At 41.9% G+C, this 24,824-nt stretch overlaps 1 protein-coding gene across 2 annotated transcripts in view; it reads right to left on the bottom strand.

The window, feature by feature from the left end:
* The window catches only part of LOC138611809 (microtubule-associated protein tau-like), a 90,909-nt gene that overhangs the window by 34,375 nt on the left and 31,710 nt on the right, over window positions 1-24,824 (bottom strand). The window contains exons 3-6 of one of the 2 annotated variants that reach the window (XM_069685052.1): window positions 18,460-18,546; window positions 17,623-17,700; window positions 17,115-17,354; window positions 10,400-11,758 (exon numbers count right to left, since the gene is read on the bottom strand). In XM_069685052.1, the coding sequence (XP_069541153.1) occupies window positions 10,400-11,758; window positions 17,115-17,354; window positions 17,623-17,700; window positions 18,460-18,546 (1,764 nt within the window). The remainder of the gene's footprint in view (window positions 1-10,399; window positions 11,759-17,114; window positions 17,355-17,622; window positions 17,701-18,459; window positions 18,547-24,824) is intronic. The other variant, XM_069685051.1, reaches the window with a different exon arrangement.

The raw sequence follows: 24,824 nt of genomic DNA, 5'->3' as shown, positions 1-24,824 counted from the left end.
CGAAAATGAAGAGAGTCATGCTGTGAACATTAACGCACGAGGCACAGCATTAATGATTTAAGGCTCCAGACGGACAGGATCTTGTTTATTAAAGTTCTGTGTGGGGACCATCAAAGACAGGTCGGCTTTAAATGTTTGTTTACTTATTGTTTTTGCTGGATCACATGGCTGTGTTGTCTCCTGCGTGCGTAACGGACAGTGTTTCAATATCTGTGGGCACGATTGTCTATGCCACAGGTAGTTATGTTTGAGTATGGTAATTAATTTACCTCCGAGTTGCCTGTGTGTGAGTGTGTGTCCGTTTCTGCTGTATTATAGCAGGTGTGTGTGGAGGCAGCGGTGAGCTTGTCCACGTCTTCCTGCACTTCCAAGCAGTATCATGATTTAAGGAGACGAGGGAAACAAAAGCTTGCAGCCTGTCCCTTAAACAACGTTTTTTCACTGTATCTGCAAACACACGGCTTTTCCCTTTGTTTGATTGTGTTTAGACTGTGCGCCTTCTGCCGTCTAAATAGGGCCCCATACATTTATAGTCATGTCTGTAGCCATTTGCTGAATAAAAATCAAGTAATCTCTTTCAGAGGTACAGAACATCTGACACAAGTTGAAGCAGCTTCACAGCGAACATCTTTGTCATGATAATCCTTTTGACATATCATGTCAGGAAAAGCAAAGCACTGTTTGCATTCCAGCTGTGTCTGCAAGTTCTGCGGTTCTGATATTTGCTCGTGGCTATGGCTCCCGGGACACTTAAATGGAACTGGGCCATCATTCATGTTATTTATCACACCTGCGTTTTACCTGGTATGATAAATGTCTGCTGCTGTTTTATTACAGACAACTGCAGCACAGAATAAGCTCTGCTGTCAGACAGTCTCACTGTATTTTATCAACTTTAAACACTAACAGTAGTTTAGCAGCCATTCTAACCATTTGTATTTAAAGCTTGTGCGAGGACCCGATGAGCTGGTGTTACGTGTGTGCACTTACATACGGCCTATAACGGCAGCAAACAGATGTCTCTGCTGCGATTCATTTGGTTTGATTGTTAGAATGGTCAAGCGACAAAGCCATTTCATATGTTACCCCTATGGTAATGACGCCCCTTAAACACCCACTAATTTAATCAGGATGGAGTTCAAATGCTTTCCATCTCATTCAACATATAGATCGTTACTGTAAGAAGCTGTGGTGAGCTTAATGTAACGTGGATCTCTGCCTCCTCTGGAGCCTTTTCCGCTTCAAGATGTATGTTAGTGCATCCCAACACCCGATTACAAAGTTCTTATAAGGATCTCATCTTCCACCCTGCGTCTCTTATCTCCACATTTGTGCACCATTGACTTTCTTGACTTCACTTACAAACTGTGTGTCGGGGCTATCTGTATCACATTATATCTACGTTAAAAAGCAGTTGGATTAAATTAACAGCTACATTCTGTCCCAATAACATTCTGTGAAACATATTACCAACTCCGTGTGCGACGCAGAGAGCATAAATTGACCTCCAGGTGTGCAACCATCTGGAATTCAGAATTGTCTCTTAAGAGACTCTCTAAGGATTCACACGACTCTTTTATTGCTTAATTGATTGAACAACCTTTCCCAAAGACCAAGGTCATGCTCGGCAGCGTACACCACATGAAGAATCACACAACAAGAGGTGTAGCACAATTATGAACCCCTCCCTACCTCAGTGATAGCTTCATATCCCCTAAGGGTCATGATGATGCAAAGAGAGTCTCTTTCACAAGTGAGCTTCAACTCAAACAGAATATATATATGTAGTCTATATTTGAGATGTAAAACTGACAAATAGGGAATTAATTTGCTTGCACTTAAAGTTAAATCACACATAGCTGTCATTGGGTGAGAGTCGCGGTACACCCTGGACTGATCGCCAGTCAATTACAGGGCTTTATATAGATGATATAGATAGATATTATATAGATGAAAAACCAAAAATACATTTTGAACTAACCTGATCTGAATGAATGTGATTGTTTCACTGTTAACAATAAATTAAAAGCTTTATAACAGGATCTAATCTTGCATTTTGGGTTAAATTGGATTCAGAGAAAACCAAACCTGAACATGAAATTAGACATATTTGTGCCGCCACGTATGTGTAGCCTTCTGCACACGTCTCTCAAACGCCTGTTTTTCTTTTAATCTTGAATCAGTTGTTAGAGGACAAAAGGAGCCGAGCACAGGGAGAAGGCGCTGACAGTTACGTGCGCGTGTAACATTGGAGAGAAAATCTCTAAATACTTGGGACTGAACTGTCAGTGAGCCAGGAGAAGGTCACGACCCCGCCTTTGAAACACCATTTTCGACACATGCCTGATGAGAGATTCTGACATCCAAACTGACACTGATGTTTTTCACTGCACATGACAGCTGATGGCCTCCCAGCAACCCCACTGCACCCCAACACACCAGAGGCCTGAGCCAAAATAACAAGAGCAGCCTGTCAAGCATGACTGAAAATGAATGTGTATTATTACATAATCCTCCATTAACAATTTGTCTACTGTAACCACAGAGGGAGAAGCAGCCAGGGAGCAGGAGGAAGATGTTAAACCGTTGTTGTAAAGGGTCGTTCTGCATGCAATGCAATGTCAAAGTTTGAGTCAGGCTCAGAGGTGACCTCTGCAACACTTCAGCAGGTTTGAGCAGAGGTAGGTTGTAGGTTTGAAAGCTGATTTGTCTGGTGTTTTAGAGAACAGCAACGAGGACTCACTCCTCAGCATTGAATTCTCAAACTTTAACCATTCTCATGTTATTATGGATCAAACAAGATTAAAAAATATGCAGTTAGGAGAGCTAAGAATTAGCTCCATGTTCATTAGGTCTTTGTTGAGCGTGTCAGAGAGCCTGTGGCAGTGACCTTTAGCTGATGAAATCCTGCTGATGTCAGCTTCACGCCAGCTGCATCCAGAGATCTCACTCCAGTGCTGTCAAAGTGTCTGCTCTAAGATTCACTTCATGTTCCTGATAATGTACAAAACATCAGGAAAATGGAAATCCATACATTTTTTTGACATAGGCTTGTGTTTTGCATGTAAACGACTGAGGCGGGGATCATAGAAGGGGAGCCTGGGGAGGGCAGCAAAATGATGCTGGCATCCTTTCGGCACCGGGATTAACCAAGTGGGCTGTTTGGACGGTAGGAGCTTTTTAGAACGAGGCGACAGCATTTTGGACTACATCATCAAGTCATTATCTATTTTCATTTAAGAGCTGTTAAAGGCTGTGTGCAATGTCCATGTTAAATAAATACTACTGTTGAAACGATACTATTACTAATGATTACCTTTGGGTGAGTTCTTCTGTGGGATGTGATTTAAGCCCAGTATTTTAGCCTATATTTGTATGGCGGTTTAGCCCAATTACCGTGTCCCTGTTTGCAATGTACCAGACCAATGTAGACGACTTTGGATCACTGAGGGGCTGAAACAAACTAAAAAATGTAAATATTCATGACATCACTCTGTGACAAGTTTACTGATCATAAATGTGAGGTTGTTAAATGAAAATCTTCAAGACTAAACTTTTAAAAACAGGCAACTCCCAACCACAGAGTGACTCTGGGATTAAAGGAGACGAGAAAAAGTTCAAAAGCAGGTGAACAAACTAAAAACAAGTCATATACTACATAAGACGCGACTCCATTTAGATCTAATTCTTTGCGCAGCAGAGATCACAGAGGTCGCAGCGAGTCCTCCTTTTGAAGGTCACAGATTGTTGAACATCAGCTGGAGACGGAGGAAACAGAGAGTGAGAGGATGCTACAGCTGGTTGCCCATGGCGCTCAGCAGAGAGAGAACGAGAAGGGTGGGGGGGATGGTGGGGGGAGATAGAGGGAGGAGGATCTTGTCAGAGCGTTTCTATTTTTACTCTTCGACCTCACTGACTGTCACACCCAGTCCACCCCTTCTCTATCCCTCCATCCCTCACGCGCAGAGTCTCTTTGTTTCCACGGCAACCGCCTCCCATGTCTCCCTGACAACGCACCCTCCCCCTACCCCCCCCCACAAACCCCTTGTCCCCCCCCTCCCCATGCTCGCCAATGCAGTGATTATTATGGTGCCGCAGCGACGCAGGGAGTCTGGGCAGGAGAGGGGAAGACGTGACGTGGATGCAGGAGACAGAAAGGGCAAAGAGACGGAGGATGGAGGGAGGAAAATAAAGAGGGAAAGCAGAGGTAGGGAGAAGGAATAGGGTAGATACAAGGGCTGAGGAAGACAGAAAGAGGAAGACAGAAGGAGGGAGACAGAGGTATCCGGGAATAGATAAAGATGAGGGATGATTAAGGGCAACGGATGAAGGTAACATGGAGGGAGGGAGGAAAGGGGAGGAGGAAACACAGAGAAGGGAAGTAGGGAAGTGTTGGTAAAGGGGGTTTAAATAAAGTAAATACAGAGAAGAAAAAAGTCAACCAGACGGAAGAGTGGCAGCAGAGATAAAGATAGAGATTGGGGTAAAAAGATCAAGAAAAGAAGGACAAGAAGGGAAAAAAGGAAAGACTCCCCGCCAGCCCGATTCATACTTTAATCTGTCAGTGACAATGAAAGGAAAAAAAGAAGATGTTTTATAAGATAAATTTGAATTAAAAAGAGATCTGAGAAAAGGTGTGTTGCTCTAATGTTGTAAAAAAAACAACCTCAATTATATAACCAACATCGTTACTTTCAACAGGCAGCTGGCAGCTTCTACATCTCAGTTTCTGTTACGTTGTGTACGAGGCAGATTCAGCAGGAAAACAGGAGGGAAGAAGAAAAACTTTTCAGGTAGTCTGGAGACAGCAGGTCGAGTGAAAAGCCAAATTACAGTACGACTATGCGGACGAAAGGTAAAAGATAACAAAGAGAACTGATATCAACCTGCAGCCTGGTCATTAAATGAGCTCCTGCAGTGATCATATTGGGCTCACTCATTAGGATCATTCTGCCTTTGAAGAGACAATTTCATTTACCCAGCATGCACAGGCACTGATAGATGATCCTATAGGCCTATTATTATCCCAGATGCAACAATTGCGCCTTAAAAGAACAAGACGTCCAAAAGGAAAATCATTTATCCAACGTTGTCGGTTAAAACTTGGTTGAACATTAACAACAAATGTTTCTTTGGCTCCGTCTCTGAGCACAGCGATAAAGTCCAGTAGCTTTGACAGTGATAACAGTAGATCTATTCACTTTGATGGATTAAATAGTGTAAAATAATTTAAAGTTTCTCTGAGATTATTTTCAACATAATCTGAAATGAATGGAAACCAAATATTAGATTTTAGATGTGGGAACATGTCTTCATCTGCAGCAGTTTGTGGTCAGAGCTGCAGTCCTCCTGGCAGACACCTGGTGGAGCCAACGAGCTGGATGAGGCTCAACCCCCCCTCGGTGCTTTCCAACAGACACACACTGCGCCACACACACTGCAACCTGATTATCTATCTGCAACCACAACAAACTAGGGTCCCCAGAGATCATCTCAATTTATAGTTTCCACTTTGAGTCAAGCTCACTGGCTCGCTCTCAAGGATGAAGCAGGTCATTGCATCTTGTCTGTGTAAGTGTGTGTGGTTCTTTAGAACCTTTGTGGACAAGAAAGCTCTCTCTGCATCTCTCATGCATGCACACAGTTTATCTGGCTGAATGATGACCACGTGACTGAGCCTGCATACACACAAACACGCATGCATCTACACAGAGCTGGCAGCTCATTTCACAGGCCACACATGAACGCCTACATGGTAAAAGTGAGGGTGTCCTTGCCTTATGTAAGGGTGAAATAGCCCCAGACATCAATATTGTATCTGAGAAAAGATAGTGAGAAGTGACGGCACAGCACAGGTTAAAAATAGAGACCTGCAGTATAAAGACAGGAGACGGAATAACAGAGTGAGAGAGCAGATGCCCGTCGTACCTTAAACCCAGGAACCAGTCAGCTGTCAATGACTCTATTAGAGTCCGTTCACTGGTTCCCACACTCACTGGACAACACTTTACCTGCACTGTTTACACGGCTCACGTCTTATAACTGACATGTGGAATTGATCATGCCGACTCTTATTGTAGCAGCCCACTGGCAGATGCAGAAACAACATAATACAGTGCTTTTTAAAATGTACACATTCACTTAAACGTAGGTTAAGTACAAAATGCCACATTTATTTGTATGAAACATTTTCTTTCAAATAAAACTGTAATATTGGATGATGCTCTCCCTGAGACAGTTCTGACAACAGCACAACTAGAGCAAAGTTTATCTCTTGCACAGAACGAATACAGAAAAATGAAATCAACCTCGCTGTCCATTCTGGAAACTTTAAAAAACTGCCACACTGCAGACATCGTGCACCCTTCTCCACGCTTGGTACAGACAGTGTACACGCATGTCGTAGCATTACGTCAAGCTTTTTTAGGGAATCATTGAGCATTAAGGCAGAATTAAAGCACTGTTTTATGGAAGAGAAAATGACATATCTGCCAATGCCGATGTGTCATTATTAAGCCATAATCTGCATATATCCATGTTTCCCCACATGCAGCTGCACCTAGTGGAATAGGTCATGATAATTTCTTCTTATTCAAATTATGAATGCAAGACCAGCTTTGGCAAACTAGTGTCCTGTGTTTCATCTCAGAGAGACAAAGCTGATGTCATAAATTGTAATGGTGTTATTTTAGTAAACAAAAAAAAGAAGAAGCCTCAGATGAAGACAAATTAAGTCAAATCAAATAGACCAGACAAAAGCAGGAAAAGCAGAGTGTTTAAAGATTTCAGTGTCCCAGTAACGTTTGACAATAAGGTTGGCATAAGGCCCATCTAAACAGAATGATAACATCATCTGTTCTTTTCCTGGTTTCTTAAGTCAAAACATCTACATGAAAAGTTCTTCACCTACACTGGATGTGTTCCACATCTACCATGGGGAATTTGTAGCGTGCCGTTTGTACAATTATCTTAAAAATAATCTAAATGTTTGTAATTGGAATATTGCAGTTATATTTCAGCTCCAGATCACTTAGCTTCTACAAATGTTGGGATGTCCTCCTATATTTGAAAACTGGCAATGTTTCAATGTCTTTCTAATTGGATGTACAACATTACTCATCTTTCTGTGGCTGCATGCTGCCATCTAGTGCCATTTCACAGTGTAATGCCAACGCCGCATGTGCTAACTGGCAGCATGAGGCCGTGGAGCTAATGCAGACACCTCCTGATGATTTATGTTATGCTTTGCTGATGACAATCAGGACTCAGCATGCAACACATTTTTGTTTTCTTTTTACTCTATTCTTAATATGCAAACTGTGGAGTGAGGGGTGTCCAACATCCCCTACAGAGTCCATAAAAGAATTCACTTTGAAAACTGGGAAAAGGGAAACATGTCTTACCTGTAGTTCAAGGTCACATGATTGGTGCCGTAGTGAAACAGAGAAAAGGGGGAGGGGGAGAGAACAAAAAGATACTGTTGAGTTATTTAGAATGAGCTTCTCTGCAGTAAACACAATGATCCAACATTGAGCCTTATTGTGTCGCCGCATTAGAACTTCTTATATGACATTTAAATCGTGAATTTCTGGAAGTTAAAGGACAGCTTTGTTACTATTACAGCTAGCAGGCCAGCAGGAAAGAAGACAGCGTTTAAGTAAATGTGAGAATTAAAATGTACAGTGTCGGAATTTGGTCAGATTTAATAGATTAATCACATTTCACAACAGTAGTAAATCAGGTTTTAGTAGTATGCAGGGGCTGAGGAGAAGCATAGAGAGAATCACAGTGGAAAATAAGCCTCATTCAGCAGACTGTGGGATGTAGCCAGAGACAGAGGACACAGGATTGAACCCAGAATTATCAGGAGGAGGGAGCATTAGACTGAGGTCATCTCAGGGTTTTCCCCAGTGTACAAGAGGTCAGACAGGCCAAAAGGGCAGCTGGTTTAGGCAGACTGTTGGAAACAACAGGGTTGTTACACTCATGGGGGTGGTCAGTTGTACTTATTAAGACGTGCAGAGTCTCAAGAATATGCAGTTCTGTCATTCCTTTGTTATAACTGGGGGAAATCCTGATAATTAAAGTGATATATTTTTTCAATAAGGAGAACAAACTACACAAGCAGATTCTAACTTGGACAACGATATGAAGAGAAACAAAACCTGTAAACCGCACTGGATCTTTGCATTGCAGGAACAAGATCACAAGTGGTCTCTTTTTTGATACTGTCTCGCTTTGATGTGAAGTTTAATTAAGATTTTTAAGATACACATGGCCACGTTATTAGTTACCGTACAGCAGAAGTCATAGCTAGTCATGGTGATGTACGGAACTAGATCATACTGAGACGGGCCTCTGATATATATTTTTATTTATTTATCTGAGCTTGTTGTTGAACATCTGCATAAAAATACAAGATGTAAAACATATGTTAGCAAGAATGCCAATTCACATCTGTAAATATGTTTTTCATATGTCATGTATGTATGTATGTATGTGTTTTCTTATATCAATTAACACCTTTCAATACGTGTGTCGTTCAGTAGAACAACGGCATTAACTATGACCTCGGTGTGGAAGTCTTCCAGAGCCTCCAGTCTTGTTTATGTCTTGTATGAACTCTCAACAGTTTTAACAAAACTTGTTCAGTGTCATCATGCAACTTAAATATGGAACTACTGTCACTGACTGCCGTATATTGGCAGAGGAAGGTCATGGAAGATATTGAATAAGGGGACCTTGGGTTAGATCAGTGATTCTCAAACTGTGGGGCGTGCGGCATGACAGGGGGGGCGCGTCACCGCTCCTGTGTGTTTTTTTTTCGTTTGGAAAATGTAGCAGCTGGAACTATGTTTTGACGTCGGACAACCCGGACTCATTTTCGGGTGGCACAGTACACAAACGTGTTGCCATGGTGATTTTCATGACAGATTTCACATTCAGACACACACAGAGAAAAAGTCTAGAATTGCCAATGGACAGATATATTACAGGGGCGAATACAAAAACAGCTGATGCGTCAGAACGTCGGCCGACGTTAACGCTGACCAACCGCCAAAATCCAAGAAGTCAAGAAAAAATGATGACTCTTATCTTGCTCTTGGATTTACAGCAAATATGGTAGGAGATGAAGAGAGACCTGTCTGTGTTATATGTCTGAACAGTCTGGCAACTGCAGCAAAAATCTGTTTGTTGTTTTTCTAAGCACAGATTTAACTTTAATGTTATTGTTCTGAAAAAGTTATTGCACATTTTGTTATATTTCTATTTGAAAAAGTCTGATGGAGCAATTGAAATATTTTTTTTTGCACAGCAACTTACTCAGAGAAAAGTGAAAAGAATGGTCACGATCTTCGTGACAATTTTGTTGGGGCGGGCCTGGAAATCTTTCTTTCTCCAAAGGGGGGCATGACAGAAAAAGTTTGAGAACCACTGGGTTAGATTATTGTTTGTCTTGTGTAGTGGGTTCAAATACTGTTTGAGAAGAATTCACACACGGCTGACTTGAGTGATTTGCACACTTAGAAAGTATTTTCTTACTCCAATTAGATTTTCAGTGGGTAGCAAAGTTTCAGACTTGCAGCCTATATCTGATTGTACTAAAATCCCTTAATCGTATTCAGTTGCAGTACACACAGAATCTAGAGAAAATAAAGACAGGGAGAAGGGTCAAGAGAATTGCATTCGTGAATGTTTTGCCCAAACAGCCTATACCATGCTTTAAATATTGGTAAACCAATTCTCAACATCTTCTCGTTCGTCACAGCCATATCTATTTTTAACTTCTCTACCACTACAAAGGCAGTAGCACACGAGCTTTGCGATGCAAGGACCCAGGTAATGTTTGTGTTTATACAGACAGAGGAAATTGAGGGAGATTACACAGGCAGCTGACAAGTGGACGAAACATTAGACGGTGGAGCAAGCATAGATAGTGGCATTATCAGCATGTCAAGTCATTAACTTGTTATGATCATGGTAACAGACACACAGAGGCAGGCAGAAGGAAATCAAATTAGACAAGTTATCACTTTACCCTTGCAGGTTTGTTAATATAGGGCCCGACCAGCACAGTCTGACACATATGTGTCTCAAGTTAATTAACAATACAATCATATTTCTTAGGGATTTTTTGTTGTAGTAATACAGAGCAATTTGTGTGAGGCTCTGTTACAGGTATGAATATCATACAATCTACATTTATCTATCAGGCCCTGGTTTTTATAATTACAGAGAGTACTAGATCAAGCACCAAGCAGGCCTGGTGCTCAATCGACAGACAAAGAGCCATGCATACAGGAAGACATATAGTAGCTACTTCCTGCTGTCCTAACCTACAATCGTTTTGCTCAAAAAAGCCCCATGTTATTGATAATCTTCCCTGTAGTTCACCAACCTTCCAGTGGGGGGAGCTGTGGCGACGAGGACTCCTGGTGCTCTGAGTATGCAGGGAGAGAGGGAGGGGCTGCAGGGGTGATGGAAGGAGGGGGAGTGGCTGTCGCTGAGCTAACGGGCGTGGTCATACTTTTCAAGGGAGTGTCCTTGGGTGGTGTGGGAGAGGCTTCGTTCTTACACGGAGCGGCTGAGGAGCTAAGAAGTGAGGTGGCAGTGGATGCAGTAGCATTGTTTTCCAAGAATGCTGCAGCTGCCGCTGTACTAACAGCTGGAGCGGCTGCAGTCATGCTGGGCGTGCCCATGGAGGACATGAGTGTAGCTGAGGGGACAAAAGGCTTGGCATCAACATTTAGAGCTGATCCCAATGCTGGCTTTGGGGGCTGCGTGTCTGCAGCAGCTAAGGGTGACGGGTTGATGGACAGAGCGGAGGTGGGAGGAGTGCTCTTGGAGGGGCTTAAAGCAGAAGTGACTTGTGAAGCGGGGATGGTGCTTTCTGTCGGGGTGGTCTTTGTCAATGGAGCTGTAACAAGGGAGGGGGTGTTGGTGATAGGGGTGGTGGTCTGTGAGTCAGGAGTGGAGCCTGGGGGGGTCTGGAGGACTGAGTCTAGGAAAGAGAAGGTCTGGGAGACTGGGCTCAGATTGTCCCCAGCCATCAAAGCTAGACTACTGCTCGCATCCCCAGCTGAGCTACTCTTGTTAGCAACACTAGCTGAGCTAATGTTAGGTTCAGGTTTGCTGGTCAAAACTTTCTCCTCATTTGCTTTTTGACCATCTTTAGCAGATATGGGGAAATCGTCTACACACATCGGCTCATAGGAGCGAGCTGATGAATCTGTTGCGAGGCTAGCATGGGAACGGTTGGTGAAACTTGTGGGTATTTGTGTCGGGGCAGAGGGCAAAACAGGGCTGGAGCTGGAGTTTGAAGTTTTGGAGTCAGAAGGACCAGAGTCGGCAGCTGTAGGCCAGGAAGGAGCAAGTGAAGCCAGGGTTGGAGACGTGGGCTGCTGGGGCGCACCCCACTCCTCTGGAAGTCTTGCCCGACTCTTAGTCTTCTTGCCTTTCACTCTACCCCCTCCTCCACTCTCTCTGATCTCCCACTCCCAGTTCTCATCCTCATCATCCTCCGCCTCAAGTTGGCCCTTATCCTGCATCCCATGCTTATCTGATTGGTCGATGTTATTCTCCTGGCTGTCCAGGAAGTCGTAGACCTCATTGTGGCTCTTCCTCTTCTTCTTCTTCCGTCTCTGCTGTTGCTTGCCGGTCTCGCCCCCCGGACCCGCTCTCTCGGGGCTGAGGGGTTCAGAGGTGGAGGAAGTGGGACTGCTGTCGTCCATTGAGCCGCTGGGAGAGAGGATGGGAGCTGCCGAGGGGGGAAGGGCTTTATAAGAGGAGGAACCAATCACATACTGTGTCAGAGAATCACCTGCCAAAAAGCCATCAGATTGAGGTTACCATTGGTGGTGTCATACTTAATGCTTAAATTGTTCACTGTTTCTTGGAGATAAATGAGTGTCATGACTGGTGTCATCATAAGTGAAGGTCCATACCATTGAGGTGACTGCTTTTTTGAAGGAGGTGAGCTCATAGAAATTTCCATTACTAGTTTGTGAGTCATATTTTTTGTTGGGATAAGATACCGCAGAATAACACTGAGTCAGACAAACTCATGGAGGCCACATTTTGTTTGTATGGAGTTTGAGGGTATGCTGACAAGGTCAGGATAAGGGCAACGGTTTGGATTAGAGTACTTGAGACTAAAGCTGTGTCCCAATCCAGCGGCTGCAGCCTTCGAAGGCCGTATCTGAAGGCCGATTTCGTCACAGAAGCGCGTCGAAGGCTGTCCCAATTCGAAGGCTCCTTCAGATGCGGCCGACAAATGCGTCCTCCGTTACCCCAGGCCGTGAAGGATCCATCGGGTGCATCCTTCGCGGCCCACCCTATCCCGAGATGCATTGCGCGGCAATTCAAACGAGATGGTGGACTTTTAAACGGCCGAGGAATACACTTTAAAATGTCAAAGTTTTTGGTATCAACTCAATCGAATAGCTAGTGCTACACATGTTTAAGAAAACGAAATGGCCCTTGAAACAAATTATCTTTAAAATAATAGGTTAACTTACGCAACGTTAGTTATGCTAGCTAATTAGCCCGCTAGCCACCTGTTGCTAGGCGACAGAAGCAGCGTTTGGTGACGCAAGGGTATACCAGATCGTCTCATTTTATTTCGGCTTTAACGGTCCAAGAAGGCTGTGAATGGAGCATCCTCCGTGGACCGCCTCCTTCGAAGGCTGCAGCCCGTGGATTGGGACACAGCTTTAGTCACTCCTAGTAAATGTGTTAGGTTGTGCTCACTGAGAGGTTTAATCCAATCACCTTGAATCGTTTGCATATTTAAGGAAGATGGAAGGTTGAGATTTCCAAATCTTAACAGGGGAACGCTACCGATTTTGTACATCACAGTTTGTTGATGACAAAAAAACAGCAGTATAAGTCTGTTTGAGGTAACAAGTAGGTTGATATATCGCCTCAAGTGCTGTAACTTGAGACTGTATAGTCGGGTCAGGAAATGAAAAAATCTGGCAGTTTGGAGTTAGAAAAAAGTAAGAAAGGAGTTTACATGACCTCTGTAACCCGTTCCTCAATTTGAGAGTAGTGGCTTCAGGCAATATAACAGCATTTAGAATAACACACCCAAAGATCCATCTTAATTGTCAGTGACTGACTTGTGAATAATGTAGCTGCCAGGGTTTGACAGAAGAATATAAAAGTCAATATCTATGCTACAGTAATTTTAACTTTTAACTGTCCATTGAGAACCTGAAATCTTTCAGGAACACAATCGGTCGAGTACTCCTTTGAGGAGGTGCTTTTGTTTTGCTTGCAGTGGTAGAAGGCTTCTATGGGTTTGTCTGACCTTGGGTAACTCGGCAATGTTTTAACTCAAGTCAAGAGTGGAATAAAAGAAAAGCTAGCTCTGTTTCTTCTACATACAGAATGTCTGCCCATTACATGACTACATAGAGCCCTGACTTACAAGTTTAGCGTTATTATGTATAACATATGGAACCTCCTGTGAGCACTGGGATGATACATGTTGCTGTTAAAAGAAGCAATGACTCCTTTGTGTTTTTGCCATAGTAACCATAGTCTGACAGCTTTTAGGCTGCTTTTGGCACAACTTTCTTACCATTTCATCAAAGTAGTGTATGTGATGGTACCTGCTTTTATAAATTAATTCAACTTGTACTATACTCACCCCACCTGATACGGACTTTATAACGATTCAGCAAATGCTACATAACATAGGATTGGGTTTGCATCATCATTTTATATCAAGACAAATATTTGCAGGTTTGACCGCAACATAATGGATCAGCACTGGGCATCAGGAGAGACGAAATAACTCTGATGTATCTGATTGGTTGTGTCACAGTTGCAGCTAACTGTATCTCATGTCTGCTAGGCTGAAATTTACTGTGCAGCTTTGTAGGACAGAGCTCACCGTGACTGCTGGTCTGCTGTTAATCTACATTTTATATCCTCATAAAAGGCCAAATAGTGTTTCATGATCCTCATATTGTTCATTGCTGGTTCATTCTTCATGAAGGTGGAGGTGGAACTGACTGTTTTAGCATCTGTCAGTCACAATAAATGTAATGTGTGATTCTTAAATTATAAATGTAATATATAAATAATATTATAATAAATGTAATAATATATTAATACATTTGATTTACCTTTTTTTAAACATCATCATCATCATCATTACCCTGAGAGAATGTCTGGTCTTGTGAAACAGGCACACTCAACAGAGCAAAACAAAACACACTGGAAGCAGGAAAGCTCTGAAGCAACTTAAGAAGGGAAATGATTCAAGCACATATCACATAGAGTCCAGCATGCATGATTTAAAATAAATGCATGCATGTATTTGGAATGATAATGACTGGATCATTGTCACACATGCAACAACGCTAAAATGATCCAAAGTGCCACATTGAACAAATGGAACATGTCACAGAATCGCCAGATAATGACGAAGCATGCACGTGCAAGTTTGAACAAACAACAAAAGAAATTCAGCTTGCACTGGAATGATCCCTTCATTTTCCTGCCCCCACTTTGTTCTCTCGCTTGGGGATGAAGTCATCACCGTTGGGTACGGCTTTTTTCTCTGAAGCCATATTTCTCAATTATTTCTGACAAGCACGCCGTCAGTTCGGGGAGAATGAGAGACAGAACGACGAAGAAACAGATTGAAACAGACGGACAGAGGGAAAGATCTTATGAAACTAACTCTATAACCTATACAACCCTCTCAGCCTGTCTCCTTCCTGTCTAAATTATTATGCTTCCATCTCACCTTCCAAATAATTGTGAATCCAGAATAGACCTCTAAATCTGGCAACATTCCCTGTATTTCTAAATTGATTGAAGTTGCTATTTTCTCCCTTTGGCCACTGATGCTTTCCCAGCTATAAACAGCTCAAGCATGGGGGCATTATCATCTATATTTAATGTGATTATTTAATGTGATAAGTTATTTAATGGGAGTACATCCTAATCTGGAGTCAGGCAAACTGCCAACAGAAACATTAAATGCTGGTGCTCTGGCAGCCTCAAACACGTTGTCTGTGCAAAAGTGCAGTGTGTGAGAGTTAATCCGAAATGTTGTGCATCGTGATTTCATTTCTCTGAAACCCACTGGCACCTGCACAGAGAGAGGTGTGTAGAGGACTTCCAGGTCCGAGCACAGAAAAGCAGTTTGAGGAGAAACAACACAGACAGAGCGGCATGATGGTTGATAAAAACCCTCCCTCTACTGTCGGTCTTACACATCAATTTAAATTAGGGAAATAGCTTTGACTTTCCAGATGTATAAAGCAGGTCACTGATGGTTCTTGAAAATGTCTACATTGTTCCTATAACCTGAAACATATCTCATGTTAGGCACAAGCATAAATCAACTATAACACTACTATAGTTGGAGTATAGACTGATCCAACTAGAGAAACATCACTCACTTCTAAATGTCATCAGTGGTACAGAGGTCAGAAGACGTTACATGATGTCGTACATACCTGGCCACAACAACGAAGGCCTTCAATATTGTGTACCTATTGAGATGAGTATAACAGTTCTGGTAAAATGCATGCTGGTTCTTTGTCATAGCTCACTGAGACACTGATTCGGCATTAATGTCATTATCAGCACCTCGACTCCATCATTCTGGATATAATGTGACAAAAATATCCTCCACCTTCCAGCACTGTGTACCAGGTAAACTGGAGCTAACAGTAGTGAACGCTTTCTACTGTGATTTGTAACTTACACATCACAAAGACCAGATGTCGATCTATTCACTAATTTGGTCTCTCATATGCGCACATCTCATGGATGCCATTGCTCAGGACCCATCTGCAAACTGCAGTGCGAACAGGCTACATGTTGCACACAAACATTTAACAAAGAGGAAGGATTTGCAACAGTAAGATCAAAGATTGACTTTGCTTATGTAAAGCTTACATTACTCTTCATTGTTGTCATCCAAATTATGTAACAGGATCGCAGCATTCTCAGAATGTCTGCAGGTATTTTGTATTATGGAGCGCTTAGCTAACCACGACATTCAAAAATAGCAGCATGGGGTTACATCACTGCGGTCTCCTCCCTAAAAAATGTAATGAGCATTAGGAAGTTCAACAAATACAACTCCAGCTTTCATTCTAAACACTGGATGAAATGCATCTTTTATTTCTAAAGAATTTTAGAAGAATTTGAGAATAGTAAATGTTGTGTAATGTACTGCTAGCTGGCTTTAAGCTAGCGGGTCTATCTTTAGTGCACCAACAAAAACAGAAGGGAGGACAGATAAAAATAAAACCCTGAATAAGAGCTTTCTAAATGATTAATAGGGCCTGCAGTAGTGAAATTCTACTGAGTCATTTTAAAAGTTCAGAGTGCTTTGAGGTCCTGTCAATACAATCTTTATTTGTTTTCTGAAGCGAAGCTTTTGTGCTGGAATCACCAACGGTATGACTGAAGTACAATTGTGCTCAGATGATAAAATAACTATTCACAGCACTGCATGTCTCTATTGTAGAATCTGATATGTAGAAGGAGGGTGTGCTTCTCTGCTGTTCTTAACTGAAGCAGCTATTTATTATTACGTACTATAAAGATTCATGAAGGGAGGCAACTACAAATGTTATGGGATCATGACGCAGTTTGTTTCTCATAAGAGAAAAAGGAAACTGCTATGGATTGTCCTGTGTTTATTGTTTGATACTGCAAAGTCCCATGTGTCATTTATTGGACAGTAGATTAAAAGAATAACAAGTGCAGAGTGTGTAAAGCCGTGTGGCAACCAGCAATGTAAAGCACAGCAAAAACTGTTCCACCGTCAACTAGAAAATAGTGCCCTCTGCTGCCGAGAGCACGTCCAGATACTGTTTTTTCTCTGCTGCCCTGCAACAGAAAGGCACGGCTACTTTCTTCAGTGGGATAATAATAATATAAGCATAACATTTTAGGTTTTAATACATTTAAATTAAGATATGACTGGGACTTTTCTTTTGGCCAGGGCTCTACCTCTAATGTTCTTCATAAATGTGTGGCAAATCCAATTTCCTCCTCGCTCCTTACTCTCCTCCCTCCGCCCTCCCCTGCTGCACCCAGTTTACAGTAACACATGCAACCAACCCTTTTTCTGATACCTGTAGACTGATCCATAGAGAGGATTCCTGGGCCGCCGGAAGAAAACAGGTCGCTGGTTTTAAACGGGCTGCTTCCACTGGTGTTACTGGTGGTTTTGTTTTCCACACCAAACAGGCCGGAGCTCTTCTGGGTGTCCGTAGCTGGACCCATTCCAGTCTGGCCGAGAGCAGAGCCCATAGTGGTCTGGAACGGCGGCAGGCCGGACCCCACGGTCCCCCCCATCCCAGACTGAGAGAAGCCTGATGGAGCGACAGAATACAGAGGGACGTCAAAAAAAGATGATTGGCCCAACGAAAATTTGACAGACTGCAGATTTACACACAAACATCTTCAGCCTACGAATAAAACCACAGGAACATTTCGCATAGCCAGAATCTATTCATCAGCACACCCTGCTAGATAAATCTTCCAATTCCATTATGTATAAAAAAATCTACCAAATGATTTTGACATTCAGGATCACCAGATACAAACAAAAGACACAGGACATGAAAAAGTAAATTGGACCTAGAAATGAGTCGGGCATGCTGCTGTCCTTTGCCTTGTTCAGGCTCCACTGATCTGTCTTCCCTCCCATCATAGGACCTAAGAGCGAGAGCGAGACAGACACACAGAAAGAAAGAGAGACATAATAGTGACCAGGGGAGTTAAGAAATCGGGGCAGAGAGCCAGAAAGCGATTTGGATTTAGTTTGAGCATTGGGAAATAAATATGTCAACAGCTGAGTAGAGGAGCAGAATGAGATGAATCAGCGGGACAGAGCATGAAAAGACACAGAATACTAATCGACCAATCCCCTGTTTATGTTGCATTTCAGCTGTGTAAGTTTATGATAAATATTTGGACTACTTAACATGTTACAGGTACATAAATAAGGATGGTTGGATTCCATTTAGCTGCTTGAGTTTCAGGCTCCTGCTGTTTATACATGCTAGCTCCCTCTGATCATACCTCAATGGCCGACTGAGACTAAGCCTGTCTAAAACAGCGCCATCATCAAGGTTAAGGTCCTACAATAAGTCAATCAAAAACCAAAGCCTCTCAGCAATTTGTTGATGGTGGCATCTTCTTCCTCTTACTCATGTCATTTACATCCATAACAGTGGATAAAAACAATGAACGAATGAAATAAAATGCTGTGTCTTCATCAGGAAACATTGCTTGTTCAGGCCTTCACACGGGCCAGAGGTAGACTGCAACATTGAGCTTGTTTTTTGGGGTCTGATGTATTTGGTTTGTAAACGTAACAGGAGATCCTTTCATGATTCTCACAAAGCTGTGATTTCAGTTTGCTAGGCCTTTGTGAGCATTTAAAAAGTGTCAGCAAACGTCTTCAAATCTTACCTGACAGGTAGTCCGAGCTGAAGGCTGGCTGTCCTGGCGGGTCTTGGCGTCCCCCTGATGACATCATTGATGACATCATTCCTTGGCCTAAATGGAAATAAAGAGCTTTATCACCATACAATCTCTTGAATAAGGATTGAAATCCAGGCCTAGGATGAGTGACCTACATTTTTCTGACAAACACACACCGCTCCCTGCAGGCGACTTTTAAAATTGCACCACAGAGTGAGACAGACTGAAAGCCGCACCTGAATCTGTCTGTCTGTCAGTCTGCTCTGTCAGCTGTGTAACCATCACACAGGTCGCGCTTCCCTGAGTCAACCTCTCCAGACTGTGAGTGTGCGTGCGCCTGCGCCTGCGTGTTGTGTTCATCTTTTGACAGTGAGGGAAGCAGACACAACTCGCTTCTGAAGGGACAATCGCCGGGGTTACGCAGGAATAGGATGACAACATCTGTGGTTCCCTAGGCAACGACTGCTGTGGGCGGATGTGTCTCAAATGATCGATCCATGTGCGGCATCCGCTGACGACACCATATCAGAACACATACACTATTGATAAATAAGAACAACAGAACACAAGTTAAACATTTCTGTTGGTAAAGGAGTGAAGCTCTGCAGCTAAGTGCTGCTGTATGAGACCATAAATCAAACGAATGATTCAACTGACTGATTAAAGCAAAGCAAGTTTGCACTGCTGGCTCCATTTAACTCCATCAATCATTCATGAGAGGCCTTTACATGATCATATAAAGCTAAGCACATACAGTATGTGTTAACACTCAAATGTTATTAGCCTACAAGTTACATTTTGCATTGACACTGAGCAACGATGGACAAAATGAGCTACACAGATGATGATTATTGTTCTGGCTACTCTTGCGTAGATGTAAGTGTAAAAATAGCAGAGTAGTCTTCAGAGGAGGAGGTCTATGACTCGCTAAATAATAAGCACTCAAGGAGATCTTTCCAGGTTCAAAAAAGGTTCTGAATTCATTTACATAAACAAAAATAATCTCCGTGGTTGACTTCGTACAATAAACAAAACAAAAAGTTAATATAGCGGTAGATAAACTGTCTCACTCCTTCAACACAAGAAGCAGACAGAGGAGAACCCAGCTGTCCTCTATCTATCCCCAATCATAGGAGGAGGAGGGCCGTGAGCAGCAGAAAACAACCAGAATAAATTATCATTTATCTGCAATGTATCAATAATTAATCAACATTATTACCAGCATTATTTTGATTTACCATTTTCCAAAAAAATTAATAAATATGAAAAAAATAAGAATAGGCTCCAACAATTATTATTATTATTAGTTGTAGTAATAGTAGTAGTATTAAAGAGCATAACTGAAGAAGTATTGACATAATTTACTTAAGCCTTATGCATATAAATGAGAGTCATTAGAGACCATTTTTCCCCTGAAGTCCTGAAACATTTGTTTAAACAATCCTGTCATTAAAAGTATTACATAGTATCAATAAGGTAATGTATAAAAATCCATTCAAAATGCTTGGCCCTGTTTGGCCTCATTTTGTGTCACACAAAAAGCTAGTTAGTGGACTTTAATGGTTTTGATCCATAAATTTTGGTTAACTTTTTACTGCTGCATTTAGTCCAGGTGGAGCTCATTTAACTGCTACATCTGTTTGGTGGTGACTCCTACAGCAATGCACCATAAAGTATGAGCACTTTATGTGATCTGTGTTAATCAATGTACAACTTTTGATATGTCCTGTTGATAAATTATCTCTTGATCTGTATTGAAACAAGCCTGCTGCCGCTACATAGCAAGTATTATAAAGAGAGTACCTGTCCATGGTCCTGAAACACCAGAGGGAAAATAAGTCAGTGTGGCCTACAATAGAGACATCTCATTCAACACCAACTTCTATTTAGACACGTACAACATGACGGTTCATTGTATACCTGAAGAGATGTCACCGTTATAAAGAAGTGCAGGGGTTTACACTCGAGCTAAAAACTTGTTTTCAGGGGAAACGAGGACAGAGGTTTGGTGCAGTGCCAGTATCACTGTAATGGTGGGCATCATGAATAATTAACGAGAGTGCATCATCAGTGAGTTTAGGGTGTAGGGTGTAGTGTGAGTGTGTCTGTGAGAGCAAGTGTTTATTGTTGTGTCCATCTTTGCGTCTATAAAGTAAGACATTCTTGAACTGCTGTGTTTAGAGTCAGCTGACACAGACACACACACACACACACACACACACACGAACAGCAGACACGATAACTGCAGAGTCATTGTAGATAGAAGCCACATGACTCTTTTCTTTCTCTGTCTAGTTTTCCTCCTCATCAATCTTTTGTGTCAAAACACACAAAAACATTATATCCTCTACGTCCCGTGTACATGTGGTATTCCACATACAGCAGTGGGATAAAATAAACTTCCATGACATTTACAATTTTTAGTAAAGACAAGAAAACAATTGATGATACAGAGGGAGAAGAAAAACACAGCAGAGTCATCGCTATGACAACTGAACCACCTGAACCATTGATTGATTATTTGATTTGTTTAGTCACAAACGGATTTCTTTAATTACAGCTCCTTATTGGACACACCTTTTTCAACAGCAGTCACTGTAGGCTAAGAAGAAAATATTGGAAAATGAAAATGACCTGAAAAGATTCGTACAAATTTTCTCACTTTGTAAACAATTACTAAAGGCCATGATTTAATTGAAACAAAAACTATTTAAGTCGCAGTCACAACAAGTGAAATAAGACGTATAACTGAAATCATTTGGCTCTAATTTATGGGAAATCCAAGACAAGTTTTGCAAACAGCAATTGTTACCCACTAAGCAGAGTATCAGAACTGACTGATTTAGACAATTTCAGTCCTCATTACCTGTAGTAAAGAACATATAGACGCAGAGGCACATAACCTCCCTGTAAATGCAATTAAAAAGCCAGACTGTGGATTCATGAGGTTCTTTGCCAGTAAAAAGTTACCTTTTGTTATCATCCCTTTTCTTTTTTCTCTTGTTCTCTGTCCCTCTCAGACATCCCCATAAAAACACATTCATACACGCACAAGTTTACGCATGCACGCACACTCACACGCACACACACACATGCAGTAAACTGGTGCAGGGACAGTCAGAACCCAGACAGTCCTCTGAGGGCAGCAGCCAGTATCAAGCCTCAAGGTCAAACACCTGCTTTTTTCCACACAGGATTTTTATGGCATTTATGCATCACTGGGCTGGAAGCACTTTAAAAAACACGCCCAGGAGAAACCAGCCAAAATGTACATGTGGGGAACCACCACAACAATAGTTTGTCCTGCGCAGTTTGAAGAAATACATTTTGATGGGCTCGCCATTGTTCCAGACATGGACGGGTTGTATTCTCTTATTGCTCCATGCCTGTTACACTGCAATGTTTGGTAAGATGCAAAGTTGACCTTCTGTTGAAGCACATCTCATTAGATCATCTTTAATTTGCATAACATGAAAGGGAAATGGATCAGGAAAATAAATATTAGCCTTTAAATGTGGTTTGTGTGGGTGCTCTTTCAAAGGGTGAATGGTTAAGACACAAGATTCATGTGCATCTCAAAAGGTTGTCACAAGGCACACGGCGTGTGCGTCAGTTGCAAGTTATTTGGAATTAATTTCCAGTTAGCTTATAACACCATCATTGTAAATAAAGAAAGTGCCATGAGATCAGACCAGTGTAATTGTCTCTCAAAGCCCTGTAAAGTAGATGGCTGTCACCTTGTTATACGAAGCGGCTCTCTGAGTCATTAAACACACGTTGAAGGTCATGATTCATTTCAGCTCGACTCCTCGTGAATATTTTGGGATGGAGGATTTTTTCTTTAAAACGCAAAGCTTTGATTAAAGCCAACGGCTTATTGGCATTAAAGTAATTTTGTCAGAGGATCAAAGCACAAAAAGATCAAATATTTCTAAGAAAATCTGTATTTACAATACCTCAACATTTACAATAGAAGAATATGAGAATATAAAACTTTAAAAGATAAGATGTCAATACTGAAATTATCTGGGTATATGTAACTTTGTTTAACATACAATATATTAAGAAAGTATATGGCAGTTGTCAGGATATGTCCTTCAACCTCACATAAAACACATTTTCTATATATGCAACACTGCAAGAAACAGTCATTAACAAATGCAGTATTTCCAACTTCTTAAATATCTGTAAATAACATTATAACTGCAGTGACCTAAAACAGCTGTTTTATAAAATTACTGAAACTTTTAAAAAGTACAAGAACATATTTGAGATCCCGGGGTAGTGGAGTAAGAAGGTATTGAGTAAAGCTCGCTGCTGGTTTTGCTCCTGATCATTGTTTGACAATAACAGGAACACAAAATGATAAACGCCTTTATACTTCAATGGTAACTATAGGGAACTTAGAGATGAAAAGTGGAGCTCGGACTTCTAAACCTGTAGAAACAGCTGTGTAATGGCTTCAAATTTTAACAGAGAGTCTGTGTTAAAAACTCCTGGAAGGCTGAGCAGGACTAAAGAAACCACCCTGTCTAACATTATGGCTGTTGTTATGGGCTCTAGTATTTTTTAGCTTTACCAAACTAGAGACCAAAGCTCAGGACATCAATGTATTTTTTTTAAATCTCTCTCAAAAGCGCTCAAACTTTGTGGAAATGACACACTAAATAGTTTCAGTTCACTGCTCAGGGTGCTGACAAAGACTCATACATTTGGTCACAGAGGTCAGAGTGCAGGACCGTCTGCTGTGCAGTGCCTCTGAAGTGGCTTGCTGAAGTGCACTTTGCGATGACGGCCCCTGTGATGTCGGGGCGCCAAGGCTGAACCCGGTTGTACTTCAGCACAGAGCAAAAGGACAGCTTCCACATGACGGCAGTCAGCCGGCTGCTTCTATTTAAAGATAAACATCTTATGGGTCAGTTACAGTTCGGCTGAAGGGTCAGTGTTGAATACGTATACTTAATTTATATTTTGTGCTTATATCAGCGCTAAATGCATGGGTTATGTTTTGATATAACTTTGGTCCACTGTTCTTATTGATTTGTCTGTTACTGTCATTTTTCACAAGGCAACAGAAACCACATTATCCCCACTGACTGACGCAATCTTGACCTTTACATGTGTTTATAGAGCAACCACAACAGGGCTAATCAGTGTAATGAAGCAGCTTAAAATGGTTAAAGTTTAATAATCAGACAAACTATGTCTAGTATTAATATATCTAAGATTACCAGACAATGGGAGATCAAGTACTACCTGACAAACATGACATATTCTCTCTTTGTTTCCCTCTGTTAAAACATGAACAACCAGGGTGAAATCCATCTTCCTCCATCAGGATCTCCTGATTCTATCACACCGCCCTTGGCCTGTCCCTGTCCCCTGCCCCCACTTTCTGAAGCTAATATTGCGTGCGTGTGTTGGTAATGCTAAAGTCTGTCCACCTCTCACTCTCCAAGCCAAGGACAGAGGAGGTTACCGTGAACCACCCATCCTCAGTCACAGCTGTCACTATCCCTGGGGAGAGACAGGCACTTAGAGTGAGGGAGAGAGGCGAGGGGTGAATGTAAGGAAGCCGAGGGATAAGAAAGGGGATGGGAGAAGGAAATACATAGAAGGGTCTGTATTTTACCAACCCCAACCTGCCTGTTTTATTCTTACTCAAGATTATACTCACTTAAACTCACTGAGTAGCTTTGGGGCCTTAACCCAACTCAACTGCAACCACTTTCACGAGCTGGTCCAGTTGGTCAGTTGTATATAACTATTATTTTATCTATGCTTGTTTTAATATGTTTTTTTTTACTTGCTATTTTGTGTTAATGTTGCTGCAACACCCGAATTTCTCCTCTGGGGATCAATGAAGGATTATCTTATCCAAACAAAAGGATATGGAAGTGTTGCCTGCCATCTGTAGGCCTCTCCTCTAAGAAGTAGGTAACATCAGAGGGTAGGTCCAAACAATCCCTGTCGACTGGATCGGAGGACTTGTTGACAAAATCACCTTTGGGCAATCACGATAACTCAAAGAGCTAATGTGACCATGATGTTGAATGAATAGCTCGAGCATTCTCCACCGAGCTACAGAGTGAGCTGTCCTACGATTCATCCCTACATCACCTGGTACCACCAGTGTGTTGGGATGTGGGAATGACATTAGGCCTACTATTTCAGACCTTTTCCTCTATAGTTATTTTTCAAAGTCATGGCCAAATATTAATACAAACATGACTAGCAACAAACCTTGGGTCTGTTTCAGAGAGGTGGTTCAACAAATCAACTCTGAGTAGGTTCAGCTGGAGCCAAGTGCGTGCTCGCTGACTCCTACGTCACACCAGTGGAGCTCGAAGTCC

Source organism: Semicossyphus pulcher, unplaced genomic scaffold (genome assembly GCF_022749685.1).
Source record: "Semicossyphus pulcher isolate SPU_LCO1_2020_fin unplaced genomic scaffold, fSemPul1.0.p SCAF_7, whole genome shotgun sequence".
In the NCBI taxonomy this organism is placed as follows: domain Eukaryota; kingdom Metazoa; phylum Chordata; class Actinopteri; order Labriformes; family Labridae; genus Semicossyphus; species Semicossyphus pulcher.
The sequence above is the reverse complement of the archived record's forward strand: the minus strand, read 5'-3'. Positions and strand labels throughout refer to the sequence as shown.